General features: G+C 41.0%; 3 protein-coding genes across 3 annotated transcripts; 2 read left to right on the top strand and 1 right to left on the bottom strand.

The window, feature by feature from the left end:
* Positions 1-59: 59 nt before the first annotated feature.
* LOC122835946 (dispanin subfamily A member 2b-like) lies at positions 60-2,402 on the top strand. Its single transcript, XM_044125452.1, has 2 exons — positions 60-944; positions 2,068-2,402. Exons 1-2 carry the CDS (start codon positions 729-731, stop codon positions 2,212-2,214), a joined length of 363 nt encoding a protein of 120 aa, XP_043981387.1. The 5' UTR covers positions 60-728; the 3' UTR covers positions 2,215-2,402.
* A 1,910-nt stretch (positions 2,403-4,312) lies between these two features.
* Positions 4,313-5,849, top strand: LOC122835945 (interferon-induced transmembrane protein 1-like). The gene is made up of 2 exons (XM_044125451.1): positions 4,313-4,538; positions 5,488-5,849. Exons 1-2 carry the CDS (start codon positions 4,356-4,358, stop codon positions 5,674-5,676), a joined length of 372 nt encoding a protein of 123 aa, XP_043981386.1. The 5' UTR covers positions 4,313-4,355; the 3' UTR covers positions 5,677-5,849.
* A 4,129-nt stretch (positions 5,850-9,978) lies between these two features.
* Positions 9,979-11,970, bottom strand: LOC122835939 (interferon-induced transmembrane protein 1-like). Its single transcript, XM_044125441.1, has 2 exons — positions 11,028-11,970; positions 9,979-10,422 (listed from the first exon to the last, which is right to left on the bottom strand). Exons 1-2 carry the CDS (start codon positions 11,250-11,252, stop codon positions 10,129-10,131), a joined length of 519 nt encoding a protein of 172 aa, XP_043981376.1. The 5' UTR covers positions 11,253-11,970; the 3' UTR covers positions 9,979-10,128.
* Between the last annotated feature and the right edge of the window lie 641 nt (positions 11,971-12,611).

Genomic DNA, 12,611 nt, shown 5'->3' with positions numbered 1-12,611 from the left:
TAGATGGCTTATATTGAGAAAGTTGGCTAAAATAATCTTGTTCCCCTTTAAGTGCAGCTGCAGCTCCAAGTAGAATTTCAGTAATTTAAAACTACAGTATGTAACTTTTCAAAAAATAAAAGTTTTTACTTATATTTAACGTGAGACAATCTGAAAAAAATCAAGTTCCTTCTGCAGTCTAAACAAATGCATACCTCTGTCAGAAACAACCAATCAGAGCCAGTGCTGTCAATCAAGCTCGTGGACACGCTGCTCATGCTCTCCCCTTTGCCCTCATCACTACAGAGCTCAGGCTCGTGCACATGGCCACCAAAGATGGCAGATAAACGTTTTTTCTGGATGGGTAAGTTGTTTCTCTGCCATTCGTAAATTTAACGGCGCGTTCACAAGCGTGACTGACGGCTTCCTCCTCACCTTCCTCCTGGCTCTGATTGGTTGTTTCTGACCAGATTACCCGACTCATATTTTACTGTCACAACATGGTCACAGTTTTAAGAAATATGTAAAAAACAAAAGGAACTTTTTTTCTTGTCTTTTCACACTTCCTTAAAAAGACAATGTTAATGTTTGCCTATCATCTCCCTCTCTAAAGATAATAGGACGTCCAGGTAATCCATGGTTGAGAAATGAGGAAGAAAACATTATAATGGCCTTTTCCATTTTAAGCTCTCTGTAGGTTCAAACCGCTTCGGTTCTCCAGAACCTGCAGAGCTGCTGGCGCTACAGGAATGGCCACAGCTCCACCACCAGATGGTCACCAACCAGTGGTTGTTGCTTTGCCGCAGTATGTCTGTACTGTACCTCAGCCTAACATGATGGTCCATCAGAGCGCTGTGAACGTCCCAGCCGTGCAGCCCAGCGACGGCATCATCTGGTCCCTCGTTTGCTTCGTGTATGGAAATCCGTTCTGCCTGGGACTGGCGGCCCTCATCTTCTCCATAAAGGTCAGTTTTTAAACCGTGGCGGTTTCTGTCATCAGTTAAAGAAGCAGTTTGGAGTGCAGCCTATGACAGACAGGTGGTCGTCTCCAGAGATGAACAGGGAAGATTTTATTTCAAACTGCAGCCCCGGTCAGAGCTGGGACTGCCACTTTAACAGATTTTTCTGGAGGATAAATTGCCCCAGAAGTTATCATAAAAATACCAGAGCCTGTTCTTGAAGATGAATAAACTTTAAATTCGAATGAACATTTAACACAGGAACTGGACGGCATTTAAAATAAGTTATACAACAAACAAACAAATTATAAAATGCGTTTTTATAATTCTCGGTCGCAATCACTCTAATCCATATAGGACCCTCAGCCACATTGACTCTAACAAAAACCAAACCGAAAGCTGGTGAAGGTAAAGATAAAGGAGAGAAATCTTCCTTAATCATGGAGGAGAAAAAACACACAGTGTCTTTTCTAAACCACTAGTGTATTCTATCATACCAACTAAATAAAAAACCAAAAAAGTAGTTCCTGACCTTTTGAGACCTGTGGTGTTCAGAAATTTAGCAATATTATTTTATCTATTGATGTTTGCACGAGAGTCTGCACACTTTGCCAGCCAGCAACCACACAAACCAAACTGTTTTTCTGCTGAAGGCACAGAAACAAGCCTTACGATAAAACACTGTCGGAGCTGAACTCTGCAAGAATAAACCCCGGGCTGTAACCTTTCCCCATACTTTGTTGAACTACCTTTCTGTGCAGGAACCCGACTCAGATCCAGGCAAGGCAAAAATGAAAGATTTAATAGTTCAAACAGAAACAGAGTGTGTCAGGTGTGAACAGACAATGGAAAGAGTCAGAATGGACCAGAGTGAGAACAGCTGAGTATGTAGAAAATGAAATGAATATTAGAATCACAAACCCACAGAGAACAGAAACTAAAGAAGAGTAAATGGGTGGAGCGCAACTCAGCCTGGCATGAGAAGGACAACCAAGGCAATTCAGACACAGAAGTGAGATAAAACAGGAAAGAGAGAGAAGAAAGGAGAACTCAATAATCACAAAACTATGACGCTTCCTGTTTTACTGATTCTGTTCTCATTTAACAGAAATATCTTTGCTGATTTCAGGCCAGAGACCGGAAGGTGGTCGGAGATCTGGAGGGAGCCAGACGTCACGGCTCCACCGCTCGCACTCTCAACATCGTGGCGACCGTCCTGACATCTGTAGCCACCTTACTGACGGGCATTGTTCTGCTTGCTTTGGCTTTTCGCTAACTAGCTTTTCTGTTTTACTCTGGTATCAAACTGAAACCCCAACAGTAGTAGTAGTAATAGTAGTAGTAGTAAGGTTCAATACAATGAGGAAGAACTTTCATTGTGTAAAGTTTGCTTATGCACAATCTGCAAACTATGTCCTATCTGAGATGAATGGAAAGTTTGTTTCACTGTATTAATAAAAAACACTGCGCTCTTTAAAACACAGGCATGTCCTTTCATTTGTGTGTGCCGAGTCTCCAGTTTAATTTTGAAACGTTATAATATTGTGTCACAAACTGACAGTGGGGATAATAAAGACAGAAATCATTGTATCCAGATGTGAAAGCTGACATTTTGATTTATGAACCGTTCTGAATTCAGTGAACAGTCATGAGAAAATGAGCAGCACCTCAAACAAGGAGGTTTAAAGGTCAGCTGTTGACATGTGTGTATTTATTTTTGTAAATTTACTACAACAAAATAAAAGACAGGTTGTAAACGGCAGGTAGCATGAAACCGTAGGCGGCTCCTAAAGAGACAGGAAGCCAATTTCAAAGTGTTCAGAAACTCAAAGTCATATTTATTGATATAGAAAACATTTTCATGTCAACTGAAGGTGACGTAGTTCCTTGGTTTTGGTGCAGAACTGAATATGTGGCTGGGAAACATAACGCTGGCCCTTTAAGAGTCGCCTCGTTCGGCTCTGCTTTGCGGTGGAAGACGGTTGTTTACAGTGCAGGCAGTTTCCTGTAAACTTCATGGTATCAAACTGGTGCATTAGATATGTCACAGGCAAACGTAAAATATAAAACTTCAACAGAGGGGGCGTGCTGTGGTGGCACAGGGGGTTAGCACGCCCCACGCTTGGAGGCCTTAGTCCTCGATGCAGACGTCGCGGGTTCGATTCCCGGTCCCGGTGACCTTTGCTGCATGTCTTCCCCCGTCTCCTCACCTGCTTTCCTGTCTGCCTACTGTCACAAAAATATGAGCCACTAGTGCCGCAAAAACTCTTCAGAGAAAAAAATGGAAAAAATAAGAAAAACCTTCAACGGAGGCCACGCCTCTAGGAAGCAGTCGCTGCTCGATAGCCGATGGTCCAGACGCTCTGTACGAAGCGAAGCGCAGAATAAAGGGCTGGTTTATGCCAGGCTAATTCAGAATGTGACTTTAGTTCAATAAAGTGTATATTTGAATTATGTTTAACCTCCACAGTTTTAGCTCGACGCTCGGAAAGAGCGAGGCAGATGTCACGGTCAGACAACGAAAGGTGTCCCGTCACACCGTCAGTACCCAAAACCACAACCCTTGTTAAAGCTTGCACAGGGTTTGCTGTGCGAGCCTCCATATTGGACCTGGACTTTATGGACTCGGCAGAATATAAACTCTCAAGTACAAAAGAACAACAGCATGAAGACCAGCCAGCAGAAAATGGAGGCCATGTTTTGGTGAGTGAGCAGTTTTGCTATCTTCTTCCATTGTTAGGTTGAATAGAGTTCTCTGAAATGGGATTACGTTTTCTAACCAGATCCTACTTTAACTTATCCATAGCGTTATCTCTGCCCTGTTCTTTGGTCTGAATCATTTCTCTTGTGTTCTCTAACGTTCTGGAACAAACCTCTGAGTCTTCACACAGCGGCTGGATTAATGCTAAAATCTAAGTAGCTGTTTTGTGAATGCAAATGATTGTTCTGGATTTTTTGAGGGGCTGGAGGATTAGGGGGAGGGTGGAGCATAAAGAGGCTTTAATACTTGTGCAAGCCACACTTTTTAGATTTCTATTTTTAATTTTATCAAAGTTTCAAGTTAGCACTGCTTTGTGCTTTACCTGACTTAAATCAGTTTTGTTTAATAAAGTCCATCTTCCTGCTTTTTAATGCCTTACTTCTAAAAAGGAGTCATTGAATTATTCTGCAAATAGAAGATCTTTGGAGACAGAAAGTAAATTCAGCTCTAAAATCTCTTATGCAAGCACAGGCACGTTAAAACGTTAGAAACTCTAAGCTCTGCAAAGAAAGTGAAAATAAGAAACGGGTTTTTCTTGTTTTCAACTGGTAAAATTTCCCGTTACACCACCAGCCTCATAAAAAAGGAACTCCACCCTATATAAATTGCCAGTTCTTCAACAGACTCTTCAGATCCTCTTCCACCTGCAGAAAGCCATGCATCCTGATTACTCCAACAATGCGTCCCCTGGACAGCCTGGGGGCCCCACAGGCGTTCAGCACATCATAGTGAACGTCCCCCCTGAGCCCCCCACAGATTATCTGGTCTGGTCGCTCTGCACCTTCGTCTACGCAAATTTTTGCTGTCTTGGTTTGGGGGCTCTCATCTCTTCTGTCAAGGTGAGTTTCATGCTAACAGTTTCCCCGTATTTAGTCTTTAATACGAGCAACTTCTGTATCTGGATCAGAATTTTATTATTATTATATTAGTATGCTTTATTATTGTAAAACTGAATGAGCTATGGTTGGTTCAACAGTTGTAAAACTCAGTTTGTTCAATTTTAAATCATTTTCTTGTACAAGTTTTAAGACAAACAGCTTCTGCTGAAGGATTGTGATCTTGATATTATTGATCACTCTTTAGTGATTAACTTATATCAGCAGACAGTCTTTTTAAAAAATGTTACCTATCATTGTTTCCTCCAGCAACGCTTTGCAAGTGTCACAGTTAAGACTTTTTGAAACATGCATATTAAATGTCTTATCATGTTAAGAAATGTTTCACAATAAATGATAAACGATACAACAATATTCCACCCCAACGAGGAATTTCATGGCCTTTGTGCAGGAGTCCAGTTCAAGAACGTCTAGATTAATATCCAAAACCTGGAAGAATTATGGGACTGATTTTATTTATTTATTAACTCTAAAAGAGTGCATCTTGTAGTTCCTCAATCATTTTCACCAGATGTAGAAATATGGGAGAGTTAGCACTAATGTGTGTAACGTGTATGGATGTACACATTTAGACAGAGGTAAACCCAGATAAAATTAAAAACTTATTAACTTATTTGTTTTTTTTTATTAAATAATGAGGATCCACCTGAAAATATGGTTTGAGTTTATAGAGTAGGAGTTCATATGTTTCCTACTTCCTGCTACTGCTTTTCAAGCAAGTTAAGATCATTATAATACAAAGATGTCTTTTGTTCATTTGTGTGATTTTATACTTCTATCATGTTCAAGATAAATAGATTAAAAAATATAATAATACAAATATTATAACCGGGAGCGTCTGGTTATTAAAATAATGTTTTGTTTTTTGTTGTTGTTTTTTTTCTGATTTCAGGCCAGGGACCGGAAGATGGTTGGAGATCACAACGAAGCCAGACGTCACGCCTCCTGCGCGCGTGTTTTCAACATCGTGGCCGTGACCCTGACGTCTCTGATGCTCTTCATCGTCATCGTTGTGCAGATTGTCGCGGCTGCGAAACTGGCACAATATACGAGTCAGAGAGGCTATTGGAGAGGGAATTAACCGTCCTTCATAATGTCAGTAACGCTGGTAGTAAAACCTAAAGCGATGAAGAAGCGCTTCATTTCTGTAAAGTTTGTTTATCAACCAAACAGCAAAAATGTGTCTCAGCTCACATGAATAAAAAGCTTGTTTCACGATAATAAAAACCATCCAACGCTGTTCTCTAAACCACAGAAACGTCTGTTCACTCGTGTGTGTGTGTGTGTGTGTGTGTGTGTGTGTGTGTGTGTGTGTGTGGGTGTGCGCGAGTGGGCGTGTGTGTGTGTGTGTGTTGTGTGGGCGTGCGTGTGCGGGTGTGTGCGTGTGTGTGTGTGTGCGCGGGTGTGTGTGTGTGCTGAGTCTCCAATTTTAATTCTTATACATAAAAATGTTGTGTCACAAACTGAGAAAAAAACATGAATCTTTGTGAGAAGTGGAATTATTACATTTTATGTGGTGCAGAATTGAACAGTCGTGAGGAAACAAGCAGACAAGATTCATTGTTCCCGTTGTGAAATTACACAGCACACCCATCAGGTTGCCAGGTTGGCTGCTCAGTGATCCTCGTGTCTCCAGTTTTGTAACTTATAGAGTCAGAAAACAGCCTGAAACTTTTTATCCAAACTTCTTTAAAGATCAACTTTGTAACCGGATTGAAAGTTTTACTGCTTTCTTTCAAAGACAGATTTCCTCTCTACCAGAAAGGCCAGATTTGGGGAGTGCTAAGCTAGGGTGACCAGGTTTGGGTTTCTGAAAAGGAGGACACTTCTTTTTTTGTTTTTTTGAATAAGACGTCCTTGCAGCAAAAATATGTGGACTTAAAGGTGGCCCACCTCCTCAGCCAGGAAGCTTTTGTAGCTGAAATACAGGATGAGAGAAAGAAAAGTCAGGCGCTGCAAGAAGAACTGGACCAACTCCAGACTTCCTACGAGGAGCTGAGCTCCGAGTACGAAGCCGACGATGATCAGGGGAGGCAGGAGGCCGAGACACAAACGGATCATGAAGCAAGGCTGAGTGAAGAACAACGACTACTGGAGAACCTGAGGGCTGAAAAAAATGAAATGTTTCAAGAAATGTCCCAACAGATCACAGTCCTGCAAGACAGTGAGAAACATCTGCGGGAAGAATTGAATCAGCTCAGACATTCATACGATGAACTGAACAGTAAATATGACAGCGATGTTTCTTTACTAAAGCAAAACGTGGAAAGATATCAGGAGCAGCTGAGGCAAGAGAAAGACGCCAACATTGAAAGAGAGACGGAGAATCTGCAGTTGATCAACCAGCTGAGAGCTGAGAAGGAGGAGCTCTCCCAAAACATGCCAGGAGAAATCACCATGTGGCAAAAGAAGGAGGAGCAGATGATGCACGAACTGGATCAGGTTCATGAATCATACGAGGAGCTACAGTGTAAATATGAAAGAGACATTCTGGATATGCAGCAGCAGGTTGAGACATACCAGCAGCAGATACAGCAGCAGGAGACGGTTCTTTCAGTAGAAAAGAAAAAGAATATTATCCAAGAAATAAACTATTCTGTGCTGGAAGAACAAGTTGAAAAACTTCAGCTGCAGATAAAGCGGAAGAGAAAAGATCATGTGGAGAAATCAGAAAAGAACATGACGATTCTCAACGACATGAGAGCTGAAAAGGAAGAGCTCTTCCAAAAAATATCAAGAGAACACAATCCTGCAAACGAGGGAGAAGGAGATTCTAAATGAACTGAATCAGGTTCACATTTCATATGAGGAGCTAAAACATAGATATGAAAAAGACACTGAGGATTTACAGCAGCAGGTTGCAACATATCAACAGGAGAGAAAAGCTCAACTGGAGAAAGCAGAGGAGGACAAGGCGATTCTGGACAAACTGAGAGCTGAGTATGAAGTCCTCCAGGAAAACACAACAACAGAGATTGAAATCCTGCTAGAGAAGGAAAGGAGCGTCCAGGCTGAACTGGAGGAGGTCAAAGGTTTGTACCAGGAGCTGAACTGTCGGCACGAAACCGAAATTACTGCAATGAAGAAACAAGTAGAAAGATACCAGCAGGAGATCAGATGTGTTAAAAATGATCTGGAAAGAGCAAGAGATGATTTACTGCTGGCCGACAGTCTGAGAGCTCAGGAAGACGATTTCCAACCAAAACACAAAACAGTTTCCCAAGAGATGGAGGAAAACTTACAGAACCAAGAGGACCTGGTTCAAATCTCAAGTACAGAGGTTTCTACAGAGGAGGAACTCTCAGGAGAACCTTTATCTGGTTGTTCCTCAGATCCAGGACCCTCAGAAGAGACAGCGATCACTGAAGAAACCATCCTGGAGCATTTGGACGATCCGGACATGAACCATGAAGGACAGTAAAAAGAAAAAATCCAAAATTTCATTTTGGAAAAAAATACGAAACCTGCTGCGATTCAAGAAGCCACAAAAGAAATAGAAGAATGAAGACGATCAGGAACATCCCTGAAGTTCTTGATGTTTATATTTAGAGGAGGAGAAAGACGTGCGAGAGACGAACCGGGGAATCAAACGTGTGGAGGTTGTAGCCTCTGTGAACGGGGCGCCATGCCGCGCTCCGCTAAAATCAAATTTAAAACGGCAAAGTTTTTCCCCCGTTGACAAACTAGAAAATAGATCCCTTCCCAACCAATTGGAAAAAAAAGTGGGCAGCACGGTGGTGCAGCGGTTAGCGCTGCGCCTTCACAGAGACCGTCTGTGTGGAGTTTGCATGTTCTCACCGTGTTTGCGTGGGTTTTCTCCGGGTGCTCCGGTTTCCCCCCACATCTCCTAAAACATGTCGGTCAGGTCAGTTGGTCGCTGCAAATCGCCCCAAAACACTTTAAGAAACTCCAAACCATAAAGTCCAGTTTTATTGTTGAACTGGTCAGATTAACTGGTCAGATTAACTAGGGTGACCAGATTTGGGTTTCTGAAAAGGAGGACACTTCTTTTTTAGTTGGCGGGGCCAACAGTTGTCATGGCAACAGGTTCTCACGACTCCGCGGACAAACATGCGCCAACGGGGGGAGGTAACACTATGTAATGTGTTTTGAGGCAGTTGACCAAAATCCCGGACGATTTTGAAATTCCCCCCGGACACTTTTTTAGGTCTGAAAAGTGGGACATGTCCGGGAAAAAGAGGACGTCTGGTCACCCTAGCTAAGCTCACAGTTGTCATGGCAACAGGTTCTCGCGACTCTAAACTTCTCCACGGCGTTATTACGTCCCTGAGCTGTTAGTTCCGGTGGGCGGCCGTGTCTTATGAATGGAAATGGTTGTTCTGGGTTTTGCAGAAACAACCCAGACGCTGCATCAATCCGCCTGTCGATCTCCTGCTCTCTTCTTCCCTCATTCGTGAACAAGATCCAGAGATCCTTGAACTCCTCCACTTGGGTCAGGACACGCCCCCCGACCCGGAGACGGCACGCTACCCTTTTCCGGTTCAAAACCATGGCCTCGGATTTGGAGGCACTGATCCTCCTAACCGCTTCACACTCGGCTGCGAACCGCTCCAGTGAGAGCTGCAGATCACAACCTGATGAAACCAATAGGACCACATCTTCCACACCACCAGGTGAAGTCCACTCTGAAGGCCTTACCTCGCCTCTATGAACCCCTTTGAACATTTCATGTTTTTTAAAGCAAAGAAAATATTTTTTAAAGTGGTTAAAAAGTTAGAATTGGAAGAAGATTAAAGAAATTAGTTACAGAGAAACAGGAAGTGCTGAAAATCTAAAGCCTAAAGTCGTCACCAGGGGGAACCTGGACAATATCAGCAATGAGACGAGAACAAGCCAGTATAATTGTGTCAATCTTTATTTTAGTAGAAAAACTGGAGTTAAATAGCAGGAAATGTTTTCTGCTGTTTTGTTTTAGCTGATTCTCTGATCTGAACTTGACATTTTAAGGAAAAAACATCTTTAACAAAATATACAGCTGAGTAGTTTGACTGCAACTATCCTGAACTAAAGTCAACATTTATACTCTCAGTGTCCGTCATCAGGGCAATTTCACCATGGGAACAAGTGACCTTTATTGTGTGACCTTGTCTGATTGGAGCAGCTCGTTTTCTCATGATTGTTTGATCAATTCTGCGTCACATGATCTAAATGTCAGGATTCATTTGTCATAATTTTATCTTTCACAGTCAGATTTTTGTTTTTATTCTCCTCACTTTGTCAATTTGTGACCAAATATGTTTTTTGTTTAAAAAATGACACAAGAGACTTTATATTCCTGTTTTACAGAGAACAGGATTGTTTTTATCATCATCATCATGATGCAAGCTTTTCATTTATCGCAGCTAAAACACACATTGCAGATTTTAAGCAGGTGAACTTTATTCAAATGAGATTCTTCTTTGTTTCTTCAGATCTCACTACTATTACAACTGTTACAGTTTAATTTGAAATAAAAACAGAGAATAAGACGAGTCATGGTGTTTGAAAACCCCTCATACCTCACAAAGATTACTTAGTAACGATAGTTGTAATTTCTGAATCTGTTATATCCATTATTGTAATTTATATTTCTGTTATATTCATTATTGTAATTTATATTTCTGTTATATTCATTATTGTAATTTATATTTCTGTTATATTCATTATTGTAATAGCTTGCTGCTTGTGCCATCATAGCAAGGGGCACAACGATGGCGAGAAAGACGAGCAGAGACATCAGGACGGTCGCTGTGATGTTGAGAGCGCGAGCGATGGAGGCGTGACGTCTGGCTCCTTCCTGATCTCCAACCAGCTTCCTGTCTCTGGCCTGAAAGCAGAAAAATATTCTTCTAATAAACGGTTCACATGGAGAACAAAGGGCTCTCCATTATTGTTATTTATTTATTTTATGACAAAAACACTCAGTCTTTCAAAGTAAAAATAGAAAGTTTAAAGGTTTTTCAGCCATTTTTAGCCTTTTGATTCACCAAATTGTGGGTCTTAATCTAGACTCAGAGTTTTAGAAGAAAGGCAATAGAAAGTATTTAACTACCTTGATATTTTGTTTGTTTTTTCTTTCTTATTCTCTACATATGTAACATGATATAACAGCACCAGGTGCAATTTTTTCTTCCTTTTTCTGTTTCTGAAAACACAAAACTAATAAAACTGTTTAAAAGAAAAATAAATTCCTTGAAGATTGAGTTTTGTGAAGTCACATTGTGACTTACAGCTATTTGTCTTTATTCCTTAATTATCCAGATTATTCTAATTAGTCTCTAAATTTGTCCAAACTGCATCAGATCCGTTTACCAAAAGGGGAATCAGAAGCCAGTTCCAACAATCTTCATGGTTTCTGTCCTTTTTTCCAAGACAAACAGAAAATGTTTACATTCAAAACAAATTCCTGAGAAACTGTTAGCATGAACTCACCCTGACAGAATAAACCACAGCCACGAATCCAAGGCAGCAAATATTTCCATAGATGAAGTTCCACAGCGACCAGACCAGATAATCTGCTGGAGGCTCAGTGGGGACGTTCACTACGATGTGCTGACCTCCTGTGGGACCCGCAGGCTGTCCAGGGGACACTTGATGTCTGTCCTGCAGTGGGACGGTCTCAACAGGGTGAGGTTCAGAGTAGTACCCACGATCCATTGCTCTCAGCTCGGCTGCAGGTGGATCTGAAGAGGTTGTTCAGGAACTGGCACTCTATGAGGAGTTATTAATATTTGTGGTTTGAGAGTCATCACCTACCAACAGCGGTCCATTTTGAAAACCCACAGTGCTTTCCTTTTAGCTGCTAAAATAAGTTGCCTGTCCACACACAACGTATTTTAGTGTTCTGCAAATTTGAATATGTAGAATACTTCAAAAATTAATAAAAGAAAATAATAAATTACATAGTTAAAAAAGGGAAGGAGGATGTACTTCTGAAAGTAAGACGGATAAAACCCCCCCAAAAAAACCAATTTCAGTCTGGTAAGTATGGAGGATCAAATGAAAGCCATAGAAATGTGATAACTGAGTAGTTCTGGAGAAAACGCTGCATTTTATCCACTAAACAGGAATCAATCACCAACCAGTACATGTGTTTGAGTTATTAAAAAATACTCTCCTCACTGATGGCTTGAATGTAAAAGTGATTTTTGTTTGTAATGTGATTACAACACTGTAGCACACAAAACAGTTCTGATGGCAAAGTCATTTGGCAAATAAATGTTTTTGCTCTCTATCCCAGTCGACTGTCATTAGACGGCGGTTCATCTCAGACGGATGCTCTGTTGCTATGTAGTTTGAAATTAGCCTTGCAGAATGGTAAAAGAGCAGCAGACGGCAAAAGGCTCTGCAAACAGGTGAACGAGGCAAATGCCACTTGCAAAACACACAACCACAAAATACCACAAATGCAAAAACTGTGGAACAGCAACATATTTACATACAGGCAACTCTTCAAACTTCCAGATTCCTGAGTTTGCAGAAGTTTCACTTTTCCTTTTATTTCTTGTGATTGCAGCATTTGCAGTGTTTTCCTGTTGCAGTTCCTTCATTCCTGTGTGTGTGCGTGTGTGTGTGTGTGTGTGTGTGTGTGTGTGTGTTTTGGAGTTAGCATCATTCATGTGTTTGCAGTGTGTTTGCACCTGTCAGCCGCTGTTAAAAAAACAAACAAAAAGAACTAAAGTACAGCGGTGTGTTCAGTTTTACCCAAATTCAAACCACAAACCTTTCAGCTGAAATCACATCTGACTTTTAGCCACATTCAGCAGAGCAGGTCAGAAACAGTGACAGGAAATGTTCTCTGACTGAGAGGAAGTAGACGGCTCTTCCTTTAGACATTTACATTATATAGTTTTATATATTTATCAAGAAGAATTTCTGTCAAAGTTTGAGAAGAGAAACAAATAAATTTAAGATTTTACAATGTACTTGCAAATTTCATTTACTAAGTTTAAGAAGTTGCATAATTTGCACAAAGTTCAGTTTTGCTTAATCTGCTTAACAAAATTAAATTCATTT

This window comes from Gambusia affinis, linkage group LG08 (assembly GCF_019740435.1).
Source record: "Gambusia affinis linkage group LG08, SWU_Gaff_1.0, whole genome shotgun sequence".
Classification (NCBI taxonomy): Eukaryota; Metazoa; Chordata; class Actinopteri; order Cyprinodontiformes; family Poeciliidae; genus Gambusia; species Gambusia affinis.
The sequence above is the reverse complement of the archived record's forward strand: the minus strand, read 5'-3'. Positions and strand labels throughout refer to the sequence as shown.

Bases quoted from the DNA above. Each gene is read 5' to 3' on its own strand.
- LOC122835946 (XM_044125452.1), top strand. From the start codon at position 729: ATGGCCACAGCTCCACCACCAGATGGTCACCAACCAGTGGTTGTTGCT. The intron at 945-2,067 runs GTCAGTTTTTAA...TGCTGATTTCAG, and splicing joins CCCTCATCTTCTCCATAAAG to GCCAGAGACCGGAAGGTGGT.
- LOC122835945 (XM_044125451.1), top strand. From the start codon at position 4,356: ATGCATCCTGATTACTCCAACAATGCGTCCCCTGGACAGCCTGGGGGC. The intron at 4,539-5,487 runs GTGAGTTTCATG...TTCTGATTTCAG, and splicing joins CTCTCATCTCTTCTGTCAAG to GCCAGGGACCGGAAGATGGT.
- LOC122835939 (XM_044125441.1), bottom strand. From the start codon at position 11,252: ATGGATCGTGGGTACTACTCTGAACCTCACCCTGTTGAGACCGTCCCA. The intron at 10,423-11,027 runs GTGAGTTCATGC...TTCTGCTTTCAG, and splicing joins CTGTGGTTTATTCTGTCAGG to GCCAGAGACAGGAAGCTGGT.